Source organism: Elgaria multicarinata, chromosome 15 (assembly GCF_023053635.1).
Source record: "Elgaria multicarinata webbii isolate HBS135686 ecotype San Diego chromosome 15, rElgMul1.1.pri, whole genome shotgun sequence".
Lineage (NCBI taxonomy): Eukaryota > Metazoa > Chordata > Lepidosauria > Squamata > Anguidae > Elgaria > Elgaria multicarinata.
The window spans coordinates 33,078,125-33,100,707 of NC_086185.1; the positions used below are offsets into that span (position 1 = coordinate 33,078,125).

The window sequence follows — 22,583 nt, forward strand, 5'->3', positions numbered from 1 at the left end:
AGCATAGTTCATCTGGTTATGCCGCATCATGGACTTCAGATTCAAGGCTGGATGCTGGACCACAACTGGTCAATTCCTGGCCATAGGCAATGCTGGCTGATGGGAGTCCATCTGGAGGGCCACAGGTCCCCCACCATTGCCGTATAAACAGTAGTCATTGTGCATTGCCCAATGCATTATGGGATTTGTCATCTTGAGGCTACACAAACAAGAGTTTGTCTGTCAGAAGATTGAAGTATAGCCCTATTGAAAGCAACATGGATTCAGGTCAATCTACCCCTCCCCAACTTACTAGAACCACCAATACCATCTCAGATTCCATCTGTGCAGAATTTAGCTGCACTCCCTGTCTATATTCTACTAATGTTGAACTGCCTTCAACTGTGCACTTTTCTTACCATTGTGTGGAGGAATACAATGGGATGGCAGTATTCTGCTCACACATAATTCCTGGCCAATTCAATGCCATATAGACATTATTCCAAAGCATTACACTGGAAGAATATATTGCATCAGAACTGCCTTTCTGTGATGAGCCAATCTGATAGTGTATGAACAAAGCCGTGGGTCTGATGTACACCTATCAATTTGTGTCCTAGATCATCACTTACTTAAAGGTCCACTCCCTTCCAAGATTCATCAATAATTCAGACCTGTCTCTAAAGGGCAAATATTGTCAGTAAAAGGAACAATAGTTTTATGCCACTTAAATGAAATACTAAACTGCCATTCATGTTGGTAGATTTCACTTAAATTAGTTATGAAATTATTGATCTATTTCCTATTCATTCAAGAAAAGAGGAGCTCTTACCAATAAGAGGATACGCAGGGTTGTCCCTTCCTGATACTACCCAGAGGTGGTAGTCACTTGGCCTCCCCTGTGAACAGAGAAACAGAAAGTGGGAATCAGGTTGTCAGAAGGGATCAGAGCAGCTGGACAGAGAACACAAAACAATGGAAAGAGATATCAGCAAACCCTGCCTGGGGCAGTGGGCATGGAATCAGGAAGTCAATGTCTGTATATCTCATGGAAAACAACTCAGCGACCAGCATCTCTGACATTCAGAGGGAGGGGAAAGGTTCAGCAGGAGGGAGGAAAAGCAGCCAGAAAGATTCAACTCACACCCAAACTATCCATGCAAAAGTCTCAAAGAGTGGGCATATCCAGGTCAACAAATGTCTCCTGAGTCCATAACATACATTAAACATTTCAGCATCCCACAGTCACTTACAGACTTTAAAGCTGGCACCATTTGCTAAGCTGGCAACAGTATACGTTGGTGGCTTTCAAACGTTTTGCTTTTTTATGTGATCTGCCAAGGAACTGCTGAACATTACAGAGGTTTGGGGGTGGGGGGTGGCACGTTCTAGCGCATGCACTCTGGGTAAGGGGCATGTTGCTCACCCCTTGGGTTATCTAATACATTGCCTTTCTATGAAAGTGTGTGGGGGACCCCCTCCCTCTGTCACCCCACTACCCCACCCCAAAATAAGTATTACCAGTATTACTGAATCACCTTGAACAGGCTATAGAGTTTATACTTACAGGAAGTCCCAGCTGCTGAGCTGCCTTCTTTATAACGTCGTCTGCTGTTTCCATGTTGGAGACACTTATTGCAGTGTTCTAGGCCCAATGAATAACATACATTTAAGCCCTATTGAGGTGGCAGAGAGGACTGTGATATAACTTCACAGAAGAACAGGACAAAGGTTATTAGGTCAGGCAAATGATCCCCCCATGCAACTGGGGAAAGAATATATGCAGATGCAGTGACAGGGACTTCGGGTCACTGAAAAATTAAAGCAGGGGTGCAAAGGGCATAGTCCTCTGCCCCCACCCCAAGCTCAGTCTGGCAAATGATCCCCAGGAAAAATAAAGAAATCAAGAGATAGTCTAGGAAATGTACTCTCCAGCCATGAAAGCCCCCTTCCTAGCGCATCCCCAGAGCATAAGCTGCCAGTTTTGTAAGCCTGCTCTGAGAATGAGGCTACTATGGCCAGAACCACAGAGCCTGTTCCTAAGAATGTTTCGCCTTCTTTTTCCTATTTCTTCTTCTTAAGAGATCCAGGTCACAGTGCAGCATGTCAGGATCCTCCACCAGGAGAACAGTTTAGAGGAGGGGGAAGGGCCAGGAGGAATTGCCCTCCTACTGCTCATAGGTCATAGGGTTGAATGCTCATAGGTCACCAAGACACTCCCCACCCCAATCTTTGCTACCTGCTCTCATACTGTTTCAGTGGGCAAAATCCCACCTGCAGAGGCTTGAGCACCCTCCCCAAGGGATCCCCATCAGAGGGCAAGTGGCGCAAAGGTGTTGGGGACAAACAGGGGGGTGTCGGTCCCACTGCCACCAGCCAAACCCCTTTCACGCCGCTGGCGCCCCTGATCACCAGGACACGCATGGTGCGTGAAGGAGCAGTCTGGCTCAGAGGGGGGGAAGTGGCCTCACAGAAAGGGAGGGGCTTCAGGGTGGGGCAGGCCCCAGACCAAAAGTGGCTGCCACCCCCCTGACTCAGAAGGATTACCTCCTCCTCAAAAGAAATGGTGTGTGTGTGTGAATGAGAGAGGGTCATTCTTTGATATTATGAGATTATGCCCCATGACTTGAGGCCCTGCCTTAATTCTAGAACACGACCACCCACGAAGGGGGTCAGTTTCTGTGCCAAAACAGAGACACTCTCTGCAGCGTAGGGGAGTTCCCGCAAACACTGCTACTGGACATCCCTGCTCTGGAAGTAGATGCAAGGCTGTATTCCTAATGCTCTGTGCACATTTCCAAGGAGCTACAACGAGGCAATGGTTCCATTCCACTCCCTTTCACCCGATTCCCTCCTGCAACCTCCACTTTTCTATTCTCTCATTATTTTCATCGTTACTCACGGAGGAGCTGTTTTCACCGTCCATCAACAAAATCTGAATGGATAGATTTTTGGGATATTCAATCTGCTTCACTTCGTTAATGTGCCTGTAATTCAGAAGTCTCTCATAAGACAATACATTCTGAGGTGCTGAGCATAACAGATGTGTGGAGATGTGGATGAGTAGAAAAAGATACTGAAAAATGTAGCTAGAGGTCAGACTCAGGGTACCAGTTTTCTGGGATTCCTTTGATTTCCCCCATCGACAGATTCTGGAGGGGCATTGATCAGGGATGGGGCCTGCCTCTACAATCCACCCCCCCCCATGTGTTTACAGCACCCTAGGGATGTTTGAGAATTTGGTTTCAGGTCATTTTTTTACCAGACTTTACCAAGTTTGCACCTCCTGGAACTAAATGCAGACCTGAATGCAATCTATAGTCAATCTATACATTTCTGAGCTTATGACACAAATCACAGAACCCAAAAAAGAAAGAAAGAAATGTTTTCAAAATGTGCGCTTTTGAAAAATGCATATAAAAGAATGCATATTTTTTTGTGTGTGGGGCGGGGAACACATACAAACACAATTCAATGAATGGGAGAAAACGCAAACATTTTAAAAAATGTGCACTTTGGATAGGTACATTTTGGAAAACACACACAAAAATATCCACAAATTTTCATGCTAAAAGAAAAAAACAAAAAACCCACCACACAGGTTTTGCAATCTGACAGGGGCACAAGTCGGAAAGAGATTCAATGTGGAATTTGGAAGACCTCAACACGCTTACGTTTTGCTGATTCACACACCCCAACTATGCCTTTATGAAGGTCTGGCAAGGGTTAAAAAGGGTCAAAGTTGAGCAACGATGGCCAATATCTTTGGCAAGTGCGCCACACATGAAATGAGCACTCTGGGAGGCATGACAGGACTCCTGCATTCCCCCCTCCCACTCCCATGGTGTCATTGGCCTCTGGTCTACCATGATGGGGCGCAAGCAGCAGCAATGGCATGCCAGAGTAAAGTTCACGGCTTCTCCTGATCCTGGCATGCCCCCAAACTCCCAATTCCTATCTCATGCGGCACCCTTGCTGCAGACCGGGATACACTATAAGGCAGAGCCAAGCCAAAGGAGGCATTGCTTACCACAGCAGTGTCGACAGCCATCTTTCCTTCAGTTCAGGTGAGCTGAAAATTAGATGTAAACACAGGTAGTGTGGTGTCAAATGGCCTTTAGTTACACAACTCTGTATCACATATATATCTTAACTATAACTGTCATTACATCTGGCCAAAGTCTGGAATGAAAGCATACTCCCTTCTGCTCCTGTTCTATTTTAGTGAATATATGTTTATATACTCTAGAGTTGCCGATCTCAGTTTCCTGGCAGGGCTGAGAGAGGGTTTGATAAGGAAATAAACACCCTGTTCTGATGTTTGATTCAAAGAGTCCTCTTCTTCTTCTTCTTCTTCTTCTTCTTCTTCTTCTTCTTCTTCTTCTTCTTCTTCTTCTTCTTCTTCTTCGCGTTTGGCCCTTAATCAATATTTTATTATTACATTTTTTATTCCACCCAATAGCCAAAGCTATTCCTAGAAACTATTTCCCTGGCGGTACCTTAAATAATGCGGGGAAAACAATACCCCATACCAAGGGTTGCATAAACATATATTGGCTGTAGAAGCAAAGATCAGAGAGACTTCATTCTGCCATGTGTAGCACTACGAAGTCAATGGAAGTATCCCAAAAGAGACTGAATAGCCAATTGGAAATAAATGTCTGGCTGAGATGAAAAATGAGGCTTCACATCCTTTGCTACAAGGTGCTGGAGCACCAGGGGAGTGATGGCAGCAGTCAATGGGCACGTCCTGTTTGCAGGGGAAGGAAGGAACAGCCTTTAACCTCTGGAATGTATTTCTTTCCTTAAATATGTTCTGATGGGAGACACTCACAGTCAGGTAAGTCCATGAAGGATGCTCACAGAGTACAAATTCCTTCTGCATTATGTCATGAAATTAATTCTGGAACTTCTCACATAAACACAGTTAACCCTTTGAAAGGGAAGATGACTGTAGGCACAATATCCAAAAGAAAAAGGATTTGAGAGAAAGTACTGTTTGAATATGGCTGACAGTACTGTATGACAGAGAGTACTGCAGTAGCATCACAGACATTTTAAACTAAAGTGACATTAAAGTGGAGAGACTGGTTCTCGTTAAGATGGTAGCATATTTGGCTGGAACTTGTTTCGCTCCTCCATCCTGCCTCACTATCCCAGCAATTGCCTAATTTTTTAGATCTCATTAGTGTGGAATCATTGAATTTGGGAGTTTCCCAGGTGAAATATCTAAAGCCTTTCGAAAGAAGCCAAACTTTCGAAAGTTCAATCCTCAATGAAGGTACCTTTAATCTATTTTTGTTATATTGATGCCAATATTCTGTTGTTGTTTTTATATATGTAAGTTACTTTGGGCACAGATCTTTGTGAATCAGCAGAAGATAAATTGAATGAATGAATGAATGAATATATATTTCACTAAGATTGATAACTTTTCTTGGTCCACACATCTTATGTTGTCATAGGTTGTGATAAAACTAGCAACATTTCTCAGGGGTTTTGTTGTTTTTGCACATCTCAATGTAGTACAAAAGGCAACTAGGAAAGAATAAACCCTGGTAGTCATAAGAAATCCAACACGGATACTATAAGAAATCCAACAATTTTGTCAGGGCCCATCCTACGAGCATATTTTCCAATTGTCTTTGTACCTCATTCCCTGGCAAGCAGCTTCCACATGCTCACAACACAAACAAACAAAACACTCATCACTATGGTGGGGCAGTGGTGTGGGGTGTGTGTGTGTTGTTGTTGTTGTTGTTGTTTGCACCTTACAAGGACTTTGTCGGGTATAGTGCAATTCTTTGGTATTGAGAATGACTCACTGTCAGGAAAAAGGGCAGCTATTGCTCTCCCCCTGCCCCAGCCAAGTATCTTTCCCAAATGTAGCTCCTTCCCCTTTCAATATAAGTGTAGTGATTTATTCATCTAGGAGAAAGTGTGCGGATACATTCAGGAGCATGGCGATCTCAGCCATAGAGGCTCGGGGAAGATTGTAGCTGTCTAGGCTTATCGCTGAATGTTGTTTCTTGGTCACACTGGAGTGTCCAGAGCAGCCTTTCCCAACCTAGTGCCCTCCAGACAGGGCTAGTGCCAGACTATTTTGCACCTTAGGCAAGGCAAGCTACTTGCACCCCCCCCCCCAAGAAAGTTACCAACTTCGATTCAGCTGTTCAGGAAGAGTTTCTGAACTATTATATTTTCCTTTTATTATGTTTTTTCTTAAAACAGCTAATTTGTATAAAACTGTGACCCTTAAAGGTCAATACTGTGCCCCTGAGGTCTGCACCCTAGGTGGCTGCCTAGTTGGCCCAATGGTAGCACCAGCCCTGCCTCCAGATGTGCAGGTGTGTTCGACTACAACTTCCAGCATCTCCCAGCCAGCAGGGTATCTGTTTGGAGAAAGCTGATGTAGAGACAAAGCTGAACACAGCAAGTCATTACCTGTAAGTGACAACATAGTTGGTAGTGGGCCAGCCAATCACAAAGGATGTCACAGAGTTCATCTTTTTCTCTGACACTTCATCAAGGCAGGAGCCGGTCCATACCTCACCCAAGTGCACCTGTTTCTTCAGCTTCAAGCTGGAAGGTGATCTGAATGCCAAACCAGAGATAGTTCATGTTAACTATCATGTTAACGTGCATCATTGGATTGCTGTGAGCTCCTGTGACTGAGCATACTCATTCATGAGCTCACACTCTTCATTAACAGCATACATCCTAGCATCAGTGGGGATGAAACACAGCAGCTAATGTTGCCTTCCAATTTAACTGCAATACAAATGCTGGGAGCAGTCATTAGGGTCAGGAGTGAGGGCCAGAAATGCCTTGGATGGCACTGTCCTCTATAAAGAGGAAACTATAATGGATCAGCTAAGCTTTTGTAATCTGCCCAGATAACCGTCTGTGACTGGGCAGATTAAAAATATAATAAATAAATAAGACACATGTCCACATAACAGGCAGGGAAGTGTTTTATTCCTGTTTGCTTTTAATTCATATATTTTCTACAGCTGATATTGTAATCACATATTATTGGTTTATACTTGTAATTTTGCTGTTTTATTTTGTACATTTTGAGCTGCTTTTTGAGTAAATTTTCTTTAGAAAAGTAGGGTATAAATTGCTGCATTATAAGTAATGAAGTAGTAACATAATATGTTCCATTATGCACTGCTAGTATCTTGCATAAGGAGCATCTAATGAAAAGAAACTACTGCGGCCTGTTTTTTAACATCCTCATCATCCTCCCCGCTGCCACCCAGCTTCCATTGCCTACTTACTTAAGCAACCTCTTACACAGATATAGAATCATAGAATAGTAAACCTGTAAGGCCATCAAGTCCAACCCCCTGCTCAATGCAGGAATCCACCCTAAAGCATCCCTGACAGATGGTTGTCCAGCTGCTTCTTGAATGCCTCTACTGTGGGAGAGCCCACAACCTCCCTAGGTAACTGGTTCCATTGTCTTGCTGCTCTAACAGTCAGGAAGTCTTTCCTGATATCTAGCTGGAATCTGGCTTCCTGTAACTTGAGCCCATTATTCCGTGTCCTGCACTCTGGGAGGATCGAGAAGAGATCCTGGCCCTTCTCTGTGTGACAATCTTTTAAGTATTTGAAGAGTGCTATCATGTTTCCCCTCAATCTTCTCTTCTCCAGGCTAAACATGCCCAGTTCTTTCAGTCTCTCTTCATAGAGCTTTGTTTCCAGACCCCTGATCATCCTGGTTGCCCTCCTCTGAACATGCTCCAGTTTGTCTGAATCTTTCTTGAAGTGTGGTGCCCAGAACTGAACACAATACTCAAGATGAGGCCTAAGCAGGGCTGAATAGAGAGGAACCAGTATCTCACGCAATTTGGAAACTATACTTCTATTAATCCAGCCCAAAATTGCATTGGCTTTTTTTGAAGCCATATTGCACTGTTGGCTCATATTCAGCTTGTGATCTACAACAATTCCAAGAACCTTCTCGTTTGTAGTATTGCTGAGCCAAGTATCCCCCATCTTGTAACTGTGCATTTGGTTTCTATTTCCTGAATGCAGAACTTGGCATTTTTCCCTATTAAATTTCATTCTGTTGTTTTCAGCCCAGCACTCCAGCCTATCAAGATCACTTTGAAGTTTATTTTATATTTATTTATTTATTACATTTATATACCGCCCCATGTTCGAAGCTGTGTGGGCGGTTCACTAAAGTTAAAACAGTAAACATTAAAAAGTATACAAAATTTAAAACCATCAGAAACATAAAAACAACAGTATAAAAACAAGAGTCCAACCCCGTTTGTTTCTGTCTTCCAGGGTATTAGCTACCCCACCCAGTTTTGTGTCATCTGCAAATTCGATAAGCGTTCCCTGCACCTCCTTGTCCAAATCATTAATAAAAATGTTGAAGAGCACTGGGCCCAGGACTGAGCCCTGCGGTACCCCACTCGTTACCTCCCCCCAGTTTGAGAAGGTACCGTTGATAAGCACTCTTTGAGTCTGATTCTGTAGCCAACTGTGAATCCACCTAACAGTTGGTTCATCTAGCCCAGTTTTAGCTAGTTTGTTAATCAGAATGTCATGGGGCACTTTGTCAAAAGCTTTGCTGATATATGACGTCCACAGCATCCCCACAGTCCACAAGGGAGGTTACTCAATCTAAAAATGAGATCAAATTAGTCTGGCAGGATTTGTTCCTGACAAATCCATGTTGGCTTCTAGTAATCACTGCATTGTTTTAAAGGTGCTTACAGACTTAATTCTTTCTTTCTTTCTTTATTTATTTAGAATATTTATATACCGCTCCCCATTGAAAAAATTCGGAGCGGTGCACAAGGTAAAATGAAAATAAAAACAGAATAAAATCAGTTAAAACAAAATTTAAAAGAAGCAATAACAGTAATCCAAGGCTGCATGTTAAAGAAAGGCTTCTTGGAATAAAGATGTTTTCAGGAGGTGCCGAAAGGAGTACAAGGTTGGCACCTGCCTGACCTCCAGAGGCAGGGAATTCCACAGGAGGGGGGCCACCACGCTGAAGGCTCTTCCCCTGGTGGATTCCAATCGGAGGATGGATCTATGTGGAACCACCAGGAGCAGGCCCTCGGATGACCTCAGTGACCGGGCAGGTTGGTAAGGGAGAAGGCTCTCTCTCAGGTATCCTGGTCCCAAGTTGTTTAGGGCTTTGTACTCAAGTACAAGAACCTTAAACCTGGCCCGGTAGCAAATAGGCAGCCAGTGCAGTTCCCTCAGCAGAGGAGTTACATGCTGGAAAGGGGCAGCTCCAGACAACAGCCGAGCTGCAGCATTCTGCACTAGCTCCAGCTTCCGGAGCAGCTTCAAGGGCAGCCCCACATACAGCGCATTGCAGTAATCCAATCTTGAGGTTACCAATGCCTGTACCACCATGGTCAAGCTATTCCTGTCCAGGAGAGGCCATAGTTGGTGAACCAACCGAAGATGGTAAAAGGCACTCCGAGCCGTGGCAGGTACTTGAGGTACAATTTCCATGGCTATATCTGGCCATGTGGGCTCGTGTTCTTCATAAGACCACCCTATAAGGCCTAGGTAAGCAACTCATTGACTTGCTTAATAGCTGGTGAATCAAATCTGCACTTGCACTTACTTGGACTTGGCAATGATTAGCATATCGCTGAAGAGGAACAAGTGTCGCTCTTGTGTCTGTAAACCCAGAGTGAGCTGTACGCGCTCGTCCAAGATGAAAACGGAATTTGGGTTACCAAAGGCCCCAGCCGGATACCCATTATCTGGATGGGATAAGGAAAAAATAATATCCCTGCTGGAAAAGAGAAATTCTCGAATGAATTGTGATGGTATTATCACCTTTGCCAAGAAATCATCTCCATTACTTGCTGACTACGAACTTCTGGGACAGCATATTCTGGTTTACCCCAATGTGTTGTTTCGCTCGTATTATGCTTAGTGTAAGTGCAGTCCCCTCTGAAGCAAGTACTATTTGAAGCTGCCTAATTGATTTATACAAATTGGGTGACTTAAGGGCCTTATGAGAAATACAAGGCTAAAACATAAGATTAGTGACAGGGTGGAATTCAGTAACAGGAAGGGTTTGGATATCAGAGATCTGGTGTCTGGCCACCAGGATCCATTTCAAATCACATCCAGACCTTTCTAGAAACTGGTTGGCATGAGTTTTAGGCCTCCAAATCTACCCTCTTTAACTGTTCCAAAGTCTCCTGCTGCTCCCTTAAATTAATCTGCCCATCATCCCCCCTTGCTGCCTTCTAGGCCCAGAGCCCTCTACTACAATCCAAAACCCACCTACTCTATGGAACCTTTGGTTTAACTCTTCATTCTCCATCCTCTCTGTAATCTAAATCCTTCTTCATCCTGTCTGTAATCTAAATCCATTTGTTCACATTCCTCCCCTTCCTTTGAGGCCTCCTGACCGAAAATTTAGACTGTAAGCTCCTGGTGGCAAAGATCATTCTCTTTTTGATTATGTTCAGCACACAGTGCTTGCTTTGTACATAAAATAGTAATGATAGTAATTGCTGGGAGCCTAGTTTATCGCCAGTATTATGGCTCTTTATTCCCATATTTATGCAGGACTGTGGATTCTATCTAATTCTGTAGTAGCTGTTTTGTTCTTGTTTTTATAAACAAAACAACAAACCCCTCCCTCCCCCCAAAGCAAAGAGAAATCAAGCAAATAAATGAACTACAAAACTCCAGTGTGTTGTGGCAAATCAAAAGGGCCAATCCGTCATGGGAAATATAAACTCCCCCCACCCCCATCTAGCCTCCAAGAAGGGTTTTTTCCTTGCATCCAAATTAAGCCAAGAATTTCTTTCTCCTGTTTGAGAAAATGGATGAAAGCTGGGAGAGTGAAAGGTTTTTCATCGGTTGATGGTTCACAAATTCCTATCCTTTAATTTAAAACCACTGGAAGCTATACAAACAATTCCCCCCAAAACAGAGCAGTTAAGTGTGGTGTTAAATGAAAATGGTACTCTCATAAAAGGTTGTTTGGTTCTAAGTGTAAATCATTTAAGTTTTATCTTGCGTTGATTTTTTTTAAAATTTCAGCTAAATAAACTGCCATGAAATATTATTTATGAGGGCATTTTTGGAAGCAGACAGAATGAGAGCAAGGCCTTCCTTTATTCATCATCTCCTTGCAGAGTGAGGGAGAAAAGTCTCTAATCCCTGTGATGGTTTTCCTTGTTAAAGAGGTGGACATTGTAGCAACATTTGAAAGAGCGGTGTGATTGCAGCTGAGATAGCTTGGTGCTCCAGGGCAGAAAATCCAAGATGGTGCATCCATAGTGGGGCTTGCTCCTGGGTAAATGGGCAGAAGGAATCCATCAAACAATCGGTGGTTGGTGGAATGGTGGTGGGGATAAGGGAACAGGCTAGATCATTTGGAGACGCTCGGGGTGGGGAGGGATTGAGAGCCCAGGAGGTAGGGATTGGGCCCCTGGGTGCCAAGTTTCATCACTTTACCTTTAAAAATAGCACTGTAAGCATTTTCCCCATAGGCTACAATAAGGCGGGTATCCGAAAACAGAACGGTTCTTTGATGGGTAATCTGATGGTGAGGAGAGACAAAGCTGCTCCAAAATTTGGAGTGGAGAATCGCTTCATCAGAGTGCTGCTCTGATTTTAGGAGTGGAACAGACCCGCTCCTCACACCCTTACTGGTTGGCCACTGTGCGAACGGAATGCTCGACGAGATGGTGTGATCCCGCATGGCACTTCCTATGTTCTTATCTACACCAAGCAGGATATAACACTTTGAAAGCGGTTTGGAAATGGTACCTGGAGCGTGTCCTGGGCCCCAACAACTGTCAATATCATTATAAACTGTTATAAAGCACTAGTGTAGATCCTGCCAGGCTTATAACAGACTTATAACAGCAACAGTGTCTCTTGAGTCATAAAGAGTTGCCATTAAGCAGTCTTTAGAAACCCCCAAAATAAATATTAGCAATTCCTTATGTACAAAATAAATCAAATTACTTATTTTAGAAAATAAATAAATGAAAAAAAAATTGTTTAATAGTTCAACTTGTCTTTAGTGTTGGTGCCCATCTCATGCATAACCCTCTTATACCAAGCTAGTAGGACATTTTAAAGTATTATAACAGAATTGGGGGCAGCAGAATAGGTTCACCTTGGCAGAGAGTTCCGTAGGCCGAGAAATATAAGCATTTATTCTTAATAAGAAACACCATAGGTAGGATTGCCCAGTGAAAGAGCAGGTTTCGCAGAGGTGGCAATGGTGGAGAGAGGAAACTCCCATACACACACAAAGTAGGGTGTGTGTGATGATGTCTTCTCACACCCTACGTAGATATTAACATAAACAGCATGAAACATAGTCAGGCGTTTCTGCTGCAAGCAAGCTGCCTTCCTATGAGCAGTTGTAATGCCCTTCATAGGACGACACTACAATCAATACAGTGTTGATTGCAAATTTGAGGCCACTTGTGATTTCCAAAAGAAACAAGATGACAGGAAATAGAAGTGGATGTGATTCATGCTTCTGGAAGGTATCCAAAGAGATAAATGCACCTACTGACCCGGATCAAGAGAAAAAGCATTTCCTCACCTCCCTCCTTTGCCAACGAGACCCAGCCGTTGTCTCTAGGAGAGGAAGGGCAAGTACTCGTGCTTCCTCTCTCAGTGCTTCTTCTGTTGACTGTCCAACTTAGAATCATAGAAGCATAGAACAGCAGAGTTGGAAGGGGCCTACAAGGCCATCGAGTCCAACCCCCTGCTCAATGCAGGAATCCACCCTAAAGCATCCCTGACAGATGGTTGTCCAGCCGCCTCTTGAATGCCTCTAGTGTGGGAGGGAGACCATTCTCCTCATGGTCTCCCTCCCACCAACACTCTTCCATAAATATGATCTCCTCCCTTCAGTACAAACTGCAAAGCAAAGTGATCTTTTTATAAACGGTGGTGCAAGTGAGAGGAAGCCAAATATTGGGTGGGAGTGGCATTCAGTGTGGCCTGGGGGTGTCTACCTATATGCTCCGAAAGCACCGTGGTTAGACGACACAGCAGCCACCTCGAAGCCACAGAAAAGCCAGAGACTTACCCCGACTTTTTAGGCTGGAGCAAGGCTAACACAGGCCTTAGCTACACCTAAGGTTTATCCCAGGATCGTCCCAGGGTCATCCCTGCCTGTTCCCAGGATCCCCTGTGTGTCATTTCAATTTCAACGATCCTGGGATAAACATTATGTCTAGCTAAGGCCACAGTTCTTCCACTGTCGAGCTTTGCTCCAGCATCGATGCAGAGGTGTTCCCGGGTGGAAGGCAACTTCCGATTGGTCACCATCTGCCAGGGCAGAGGGCAGGGGGCGGGCCAGCAAGCTGCATGGCCACTGGAAACCCCGCACCCTCCCTCTGTGTCAATATTAGCCGCCACCACTCTGTAGCAGAGAAAGCACGGGTTTTAGCAAAAGCGGCGGCAACTTGGCACCATATCGGCAGTCCTCTTCATGAATTCTGAATTCTCCCACTTTTTTTTAATTCTCAGCCTCACCATGTAAAGGAAAGAGACATTTTAATCTGCAGTTAAACCTATCTATCAAATAAAACTATTTAAAGCCTGTAGCTCAGCTACTTTTTAATAAGTACTGGAGGTGATGGGAAAGACCTGCTCTTGTGACCTATTATCATGACCTACGCTTGGTTCAACAGCTCTTTCTTTTAATAGCCTTTTCTAAAACAGTGATGATAATAACAATGCCGTCATCGTAGAAGTGTGAAAGCCACCAGAGACCTTTCTTTACCCTCCAACACTAGTCAAAAGTATTCTACTAAACTTATTTCATGTGGTCAAATAATTGTCATCATTTTAAAAAATGAGATGCAACAGCTCTGTAGTAAGACATATTGATTATAATCCACAGGCACAGCTATACAGGGATGGCATCTGGGCTTCATAATGACCCCAATGTTAATTCATATGCAGGGAGAATTAAAGCCTACTTATTACAGAGAACACAGGAGTGTTCTCTCTGTTATAGACGATCAGTGAATAGAGCATTCCACCATGTTAAGGCTGTAATTGGGGGTTGGGTCATTCTAGCGTTCATAAAATGGAAAATGTTTCACCAATCTTTCTGAAACTGAGACCTGCCATAAAGAAATGCTGGTTTTACATACCCTGAGAGTTTCAAGAAGATTGGTGAAATATTAAGGGAAGGATGCCAGTTTAAAGAACAAAAGGGGGAATGAAAATGACACTCAAAACCTCTGTTGGCAACCATATTTTGTGCATGAAAAGCTCTGAATTGGGACCCTTACCATGCAATCCTGGGGTGGGGTCGTGTTCCCCTGTTCCTGTAGTTGTTGGAATGGCAGTCGCTTGTTTTCAAAACTTGATATCACTTGCAAGACTTGAAAATCCCTTCGGTTGATTTTTTGATATTTTTTTTGCCCTAGAGCCTCAACGTTGGTTTGTAAACTGTAGGTTTTTTGTTTATTGAATATAATATATAGGGTGGCCATCTTGATTTGTAAGCACGCTCAGTAGTGCCCCCTCCCTCCTGCCTCAGCTATATTGGAACATTGAGAAAAAATGGCTGCCTCCTCTAGCAAAGACTTACTGTCAGTGTCTTCTCAGAAGTATGTTCCATTGAATGTAATGGTCTTACTCCCTGGTAAGTGTGATGGGGTTTGTAGCTTTTTCCACACTCCGTACACAGAAATGGTTTTTCACCTCTGTGAATTCTTTGATGTAAAGTAAGGGTGAATTTAGAGTTTGGTTGAAAACTGTAGAGCCTTAATGTTGTTTTGTAAACCATAGGTTTTTTGTTTATTGAATTTATCTATTAAGGGCACAATCCTATACATGCTGGCTGGGAAATGCTGGGAGTTGTAGGACTTCTTTCTATATAAACGTTTCATATCATATTGCACTTTATATTTATGAAACTCCTATCCGCTAAAAAGAATGCTTGAGATGGCTAGACGAAATAAAATACAGATCAAAAGTATAATGAAAACTTGAAAACAAATCAATTAAGAACACACCAGTTAAAAACAAAATGAGTCTGTTAAAAACAGCAGTAAAAAGAAATGAAGAGCACCCACCAGTGAAGAAACAGATGAGCTTAAAAGCCAAAGTCCTTGCCTTGTAGAAGACAAAAGAGCTGAGCCTGGGTGGGTGGGGGTGGGGGAATGCTGGCCTTCCCTAACCTGGTGCTCAGCATTGGCCATGCTAGCTGGGAATGCCAGGACAACACATCTGGAAGTCTCCTTTACATCTTCTGTAAAGAAGATGGGATGATTGCAAAGAGGTTGGGGCGCACAATCCATATCCCCTTCTTTCCCTGTACAATTATTTCCCTTGGATCTGTCATCTGCACAGGGCTACAGTGGGGAGGAATTGCATCTCTTCAGTGGCTGTATTCCTTCATCCGGCATTCTACAGAAAATGTAGGTTTTGTGGTGGTGGGAATTGGCAATTCCCATTCCCATCACTTTCTAAGCAATAAAATCCACATGCTGTGAAGGATTCTGATCAAAAGTTGCTTACCTGGAATGGCCTTTGGACTTGCTGAGTGCTTTGCTGATAGCAGCAGATGTTGAGCGCCTCCTTTGGGTGATGGGCTTCATTTTCTGTGAGAGGAAAGTCCAGATTGGATAAGTCTGCCACCACTGTACTATCTTCTCATGGCTGAAGGCTAAACTACACTAGCAGGGAAAATATATGGTACAGCCCTTACTTCAATGTTTGCCTTGGAGCAGCATTGTCAACACACCTGAGAGTAATAGATTAGCTTATGGGTTCAGCGTAGGTTATTCTTAAACATTTCAGTGCAACTTTTGTAAACCTCCCTGAGAGCTTCAGCTATGGGGTGGTATATAAATGTAATAAATAAAATAAACATGCTGTCCCTAAGTATCTGGCACATGAGGCAGCTGCCTCACACTCTCTAATCGCAGGGCAAACCCTAATAAAATATGACTCTGTTCAGAAAACACATTAAGCCACAGTGGTTAAGTATTTTGAGCTAAACATTGTGGCATAGCGTGTAGTGTGAACCATTCCTAACCATGGTGGCTACATATCCACAGTTTAAAATGCTCTCTAGCCATTTGCTGCAAAAGGGTTAGCAGCCTAACCACGGCTTAGTGTGTTGTCTAAACCAGCCCTTTCTATAGCATTTTGCTATCTGCCTACGTCACCCAACACACCATCTCCAGCTTCAGCTGGGGAAAATGGTACTCTATTTATTTATTATTTATTTAAAACGTTTGTATCCCGCCCTATATCATTAAGATCTCAGGGTGGCGTACTCTAGAGCAGCCCCTCCCAACCTGCTGCTCTCCAAATGTGTTGGAGTACAATTCTTGCCACCCTAGCCAGCAACTAGTAGTCTCCAAACTTTCTAATTTCATGGAATTATTCCCAAATCTGCCTCTCTATGCCAAATAGCCCTGGTGTGTTGCAAAGAACCCGTAAGTGTTGAACGTTGCAAGAGAGGATAGTAGTGGTAGGCAAGCTTGTTTCAAGGAAGTTGATCTTCTATTACTGATCTTGTCAAGTTCACCAGCAAAATCTAGTAAACATATTTTCTTCATGGGAACCCCAAGTGGTGACATGGTTAAGACCACTGGCAAACCTGTTAAATTGTAGGATGCTTGAGGGCCGAGACTATATTTGTCTACAGCATCAGACCAGGCTGCCACCAGGTTACCTTGTCAGGGAATTGACCCACAAAGTGAAAGGTATGAGCTTTTCTTGTAGGCTGGACAAGAAAAGAAAATACAGGGACTCTCTACATAAATGGAAAAAACCCGCACCCTCACAAGTTTCCCCCCCCCTCAGGTCTTTCCATGTTCACTACTGGCTTCTTTAGATGGTGACCAATGGCCACCATGTGATTTGTAATTGAAAACTTCCCCTCCATAAAGTTAAATGAAACAGCATCATCTAGTGGTGGAATTAATCCCACAATTATTTTAAATACTGCATTATCTGGTGGGTGGGTGGGTGGTTTTTTTAAAGTGAGATTACTGGGGGAAAGTACCAGAGATATTCTGGAGGCTGATGGCATAATGCAAAGAACCCACAAACTTCTGTGAGCCCCAATCGTAAGTGTGCAATACGTCACTCATATAGAGCAGCTCACATACTCTGATGCAGAATCACATTTCTTCTGCAAGGTAGCATGAAGAATTTCTCAAAAAATCCAGTTCAAAGCACATCATTTGGATAGTTTTGAATGTCCACCTTTGTTGTTGTTGCTACTGCTCTGTTATTGTTGTAATTTAAATCCAATTTCCAGCCTCAATCATTGTGGAGATAAATTTGAAGAGTATCCAAGAAAGACCAGACTTAGGGGTGGGTGGGGGTAATTGAGTCTTTGTTTTAGGTAGGCACTACTAGCTCCTTTCCCAAAACATAAACATGTTGAGCAAGTATTCTTATGCAAAGAAGCCCTAGCTTTTATGTGGACTTTATTTTCAATGCAAACTTTGAATTTTAGCTGCAGTGCTGAGCTGTAAATGAACCCCAGTGGTTGCAACAGGAGCAGAGCTTGGATTCAGTTCCATCCTTGCCTATTTCGGTTATACTTGCAAAGGATCCATTCTGACTCATTACTGGCACTGCGAGGAGGACCTGCCCTAGGAAATATCATATATCCTTGCCATAATAAATGAAACGTTGCCTGATTCCTAGTCTGATTTGAAATGGTTGCTGTCCATTTGTCTTTGCCTATTAAAAAACATCCTTCTGGCAGGTGACCCATGTCAAGCAAACCTACAGGTCCAGTAAGGTGCTTGTCTCCCTGCCTCCCTCCCACCACAGAATAGAGGCAGGAATGATTGTTCTGGAGGAAGCTGTCCCAGTTCACATTCCCAGAGCTTCTCCCAGGGACTTTGCTCACGCTCCCTCCTGCACTGTTCTGTTGCCATGGCCACAGATCCGCGTTTACTCAAACATACTTTGAAAGTGCTTGAAAACTTGCAACACTCTGCACTGTGTTTGTGCATTACTCATCCTAAAGCTGCCAATTCCAGCTTTGTATTTCTTGGCATGGGGAAACCTGAGCGCCTAATAGCCCCATTCCAAACCCATGTATGGTCTGACGCTATCAATGTGGCCTGGCAAAGAGGATCAGGATTCCTTCTTAGCCATGATCTTGGCATGGTCTCCAGTGCTTTCATCCAGACCACTAACTTAAGACAGAGCACAAAAAGATTCCCCAACACACCTGCCCTGCTCAGTACAGCAAAAGCTTTCCTTCTGACATTTTAGGGACAGAACAGACGTCAAGTAAGAGTTGCATAAAACCTGGTCTTTGTTAGCAAATTCTTGATTCGCCCATGTCCTCTTAGAGAAATGAGAGTTGTTTGCATGTAATTAGCATGGCCTGATCACTGGCATCTCCACTAAAGAGGTCTCAAATAGTAGAAGGATCAATGGCTGTGGATGCGGTAGGAAATGAACAAAGCAAAGATTGAAATATTTTTTAAATAATCTGAAATATGCTTAATCATAATTGTTCCAACACCTTATTTCTATGCAACTATTTTAACATCTTCCCTGATGAGTTGTTTTTATCATGGGAGATTGTAGAGGGTAGATTTTATCCAAGCCAACAGAAGCCTCCAAAAAAACAAGAGATTACCTTGGCTAACATAGTTAAAAAGCACACAGTTATATGAGCAGCCACTCATGCCATCAGCTTACTATATGGAGTTCTGGACATAGTTGGTCACCTATATGAAGCAAGCCTATGACAGGTTATTAGACACACCCACACCCACACCCACACCCACACCCACACCAAATTTAAGATGCTTTGTTTGGCCATGTTTGCTTGTAAAAAAATTCCGTTTTATTGTGAATGAGTGGGTGTGCTAGTACGTGCTGTCCAAATGGCATCCCCTCCCAGCTATGTGAGGGCCAACAATTTAAAAAGTGTTGCTGCTCTATTCAAACCCCAGTTTCTGCCTTCAGGGCTTGCTCTAGTTTTTGTGGTCTCTTGGGCTGCAGACCATCCTTAGCCCCGCCCCTTAGCTAGAATGGCAGCACTGGAGATGGGACCTTATGGCTCAATTCCCTGAGGAGTTAAAGGTGGTGTCTATGGTTTTCCCTCTAACCCATTTGATCCTGCTTAAAACAACCCTGTGAGGTGGATTAGACTGAGAGAAAGTGACTGGCATCCCCAGAAAAGGCTCTGTGTGGATCTCCACCAAGTTGTGAAACATGGATTCCATAAACAGACCTGAACCTGAGGGCAAAGTTGTTGACAGTTCATTAAACTCATGGCAGGCAAGAGGAAATGAAATTGTATGCTTTTACAAGAATAATCTTCTTCATGGCTTTCTCTTTGATCAGCTACCTGCCTCAATCTCAGGGGGGAAAGGCACAAGAAGGTGTTTCTTTTCATGCCTCAGCAGTGGGCAGTCAGTCCAATATTTTTTATTACAATATAGAATTAGCTTGCATATTATCCTCAAACGTCTAACAGAAACTGAGCAGCTTTTCTTTGTAAACACATCTGCACTGTTAGCCTTTAACCTCTGGTGGAAGTTTCTGAACTAGTTTTGAATCCAAAGTGAGTGAGTGATCCATCAGCAAGGCCCAAGTTTATTTACATCTCTGATTGTGTAATATTACAGCTGCATGCAGAGCTTACAGCCCATTTCCAAACTTTTAATAGTTGAAGGACACTTCCTACCTACCTCCTGCCCTTAAATGAAAAAACGCAAGTGCATTTCATGCCTTGCTGTTCTGCACAAATTACACTTCTGGGTGAGACACTTGATAAGAAGGAGCCAAGCAGAGAGCAGAGAACCATGTTAAGAATATCAGAAGAGCCCCGAGGCTGGGTCAGACCAAGGCTCCATCTAGTCCAGCACTCTGTTCACTCAGTGGCCAACCAGCTCTTAACCAGGAACCAACAAAGCAGGACAAGATGGGGGATACTTGGCTCAGCAATACTACAAATGAGAAGGATCTTGGAATTGTTGTAGATCGCAAGCTGAATATGAGCCAACAGTGCGATATGGCTGCAAGAAAGGCAAATGCTATTTTGGGCTACATTAATAGAAGTATAGCTTCTAAATCACGTGAGGTACTGGTTCCTCTCTATTCGGCCCTGGTTAGGCCTCATCTAAAGTATTGCGTCCAGTTCTGGGCTCCACAATTCAAGAAGGATGCAGACAAGCTGGAGCAGGTTCAGAGGAGGGCAACCAGGATGATCAGGTGTCTGGAAACAAAGCCCTATGAAGAGAGACTGAAAGAACTGGGCATGTTTAGCCTGGAGAAGAGAAGATTGAGGGGAGACATGATAGCAGTCTTCAAATACTTAAAAGGTTTGTATCCCCCATCTTGTAACTGTGCCTTTGGTTTCTATTTCCTAAAAGTAGAACTTGGCATTTATCCCTATTAAATTTCATGCTGTTGTTTTCAGCCCAGCACTCCAGCCTATCAAGATCACTTTGAAGTTTGTTTCTATCTTCCAGGGTATTAGCTATCCCACCCAATTCGGTGTCATCTGCAAATTTGATAAGTGTTCCCTGCACCTCCTTGTCCAAATCATTAATAAAAATGTTGAAGAGCACTGGGCCCAGGACTGAGCCCTGCGGTACCCCACTCGTTGCCTCTCCCCAGTTTGAGAAGGTTCCATTGATAAGTACTCTTTGAGTCCGATTCTGTAGCCAACTGTGAATCCACTGAATAGTTGTTCCATCTAGCCCACTTTTAGCTAGTTTGTTAATCAGAATATCATGTGGTACTTTGTCAAAAGCTTTGCTGAAGTCAAGATATATGACGTCCACAGTGTTCCCACGGTCCACAAGGGAGGTTACCTTATCAAAATATGAGATCAAATTTGTCTGACAGGACTTGTTCTTGACAAATCCATGTTGGCTTCTAGTGATCACCGCATTGATTTCAAGGTCTTTACAGATTGACTTCTTTATAATCTGCTCCAGAATTTTCCCAGGGATGGATGTCAGACTGACTGGTCTGCAGTTCCCAAGTTCCTCCTTTTTGCCCTTTTGGAAGATATGGACAATGTTAGCACTCCTCCAGTCGTCCGGCACCTCACCCGTCTTCCATGATTTTGCAAAGATAATAGACAAAGGTTCTGAGTGTTCTTCCGCTAGCTCCTTCGTTACTCTAGGATGCAGTTCATCGGGCCCTAGAGATTTGAACTCATTCAAGGAAATTAGGTGTTCTTTGACCATTTGTTTATCAATCTCAAACTGCAATCCTGCCCCCTCAACTTCTGCTTACTGTGTTATCTGTACAGCACCATGTACATTGATGGTGCTATATAAATAAATAAAATAATAATAATAATAATAATAATAATAATAATAATAATAATAATAATAATCATGGACCCACTTTTGGGAGAAGACTGAGGCAAAGTAGGAATTAAGCACTTCAGCCTTTTCTTTGTCATCTATTATCAATTTGCCGTCCTCATTAAGCAGTTGAACCACCATTTCTTTCCTCTGTCTTTTACTACTCACCTATCTGAAGAAAGCCTTTTTATAGCTTTTAGCATCCCTTGCTAATCTCAGCTCATTCTCAGCTTTAGCCTTCTTGGCGCCATTTCGGCACTTCTGTGCCACCTGTCTGTACTCTTCTTTTGTAGCCTGGCCTTCCTTCCACTTCCTATATGTATCCTTTTTTGTTTTCAGGTCATCTCTAAGCTTTTTGTGGAGCCACATTGGTTTCCTCTGTTGTCTTCTATCTTTTCTCCTTGTTGGAATTATTTGTAAATGTGCCTTTAAAATTTCCTTTTTTAAATACTCCCACCCATCCTGCACTCCTTTTCTCATTATTCTCACTTGCCATGGGACCTTGCTTATCATAGTTCTGAGTTTATTAAAATCAGCTTTTCTAAAATCCAGAGTACGTGTATGGCTACACTCAACTTTTGTCTCCTTCATCATCGAGAATTCAAGTATGACGTGGTCACTTTCCCCCAGAGTTCCCATAACTGCCACTTTATCCACTAAGTGATCCCTGTTGGTCAATATCAAGTCAAGGATTGCCGATCCTCTAGTTCCTTCCTCCACTTTCTGTAGGAGAAAGTTATCACCCATACATGTCAGGAATTTCTTGGAAGGGCCGCTTTTGGCAGTAATGGTCTCCCAACAGATATCAGGGTAATTGAAGTCCCCCATCACTACTACATCACACTTCCTTGAAACACTGGCAATTTGTTTCTCAAAAGTTTCGTCCTCGTCTTCTCCTTGATTGGGTGGTCGGTAGTAGACTCCGATTATCATGTTCTTTTTATTCCTTGCCCCATTTATTTTAATCCAGATGCTCTCGATGGGGCTCCCACACCCACTTCAGGTCCTGCAGCAACTCTCCACACCGACCCTCTTCACTCAGCACTCAGGAGCACATGGCAAGCACACGGCCTCTTTGAATTGGCAGCCTCCTGGATTTCCTTGAGGCTTCTCTTCTTTTATTGCTAAAAGCAATAAAAAGGCATTCTTCAGCCCAAAATAGCATTTGCTCAACACCTCTGCTTCACAGAGTAATAACAAAAAGACAGGTTGCTGCCCTGAGGAACATACAGTCCAATCTATTGTAAACATGCATTGCTCGAGAACAACATTAGCACACGAGCTGGCTTTTGT

At 43.3% G+C, this 22,583-nt stretch overlaps 1 protein-coding gene across 1 annotated transcript in view; it reads right to left on the reverse strand.

Annotated features, from left to right (window-relative positions):
• The window catches only part of LOC134409086 (rho GTPase-activating protein 20-like), a 36,588-nt gene extending 21,013 nt beyond the window's left edge, over positions 1-15,575 (reverse strand). The window contains exons 1-7 of the mRNA XM_063141656.1: positions 15,496-15,575; positions 9,587-9,760; positions 6,424-6,573; positions 4,010-4,051; positions 2,882-2,966; positions 1,547-1,624; positions 812-878 (exon numbers count right to left, since the gene is read on the reverse strand). Coding sequence (XP_062997726.1) covers positions 812-878; positions 1,547-1,624; positions 2,882-2,966; positions 4,010-4,051; positions 6,424-6,573; positions 9,587-9,760; positions 15,496-15,575 — 676 coding nt within the window. The remainder of the gene's footprint in view (positions 1-811; positions 879-1,546; positions 1,625-2,881; positions 2,967-4,009; positions 4,052-6,423; positions 6,574-9,586; positions 9,761-15,495) is intronic.
• Positions 15,576-22,583: the final 7,008 nt, after the last annotated feature.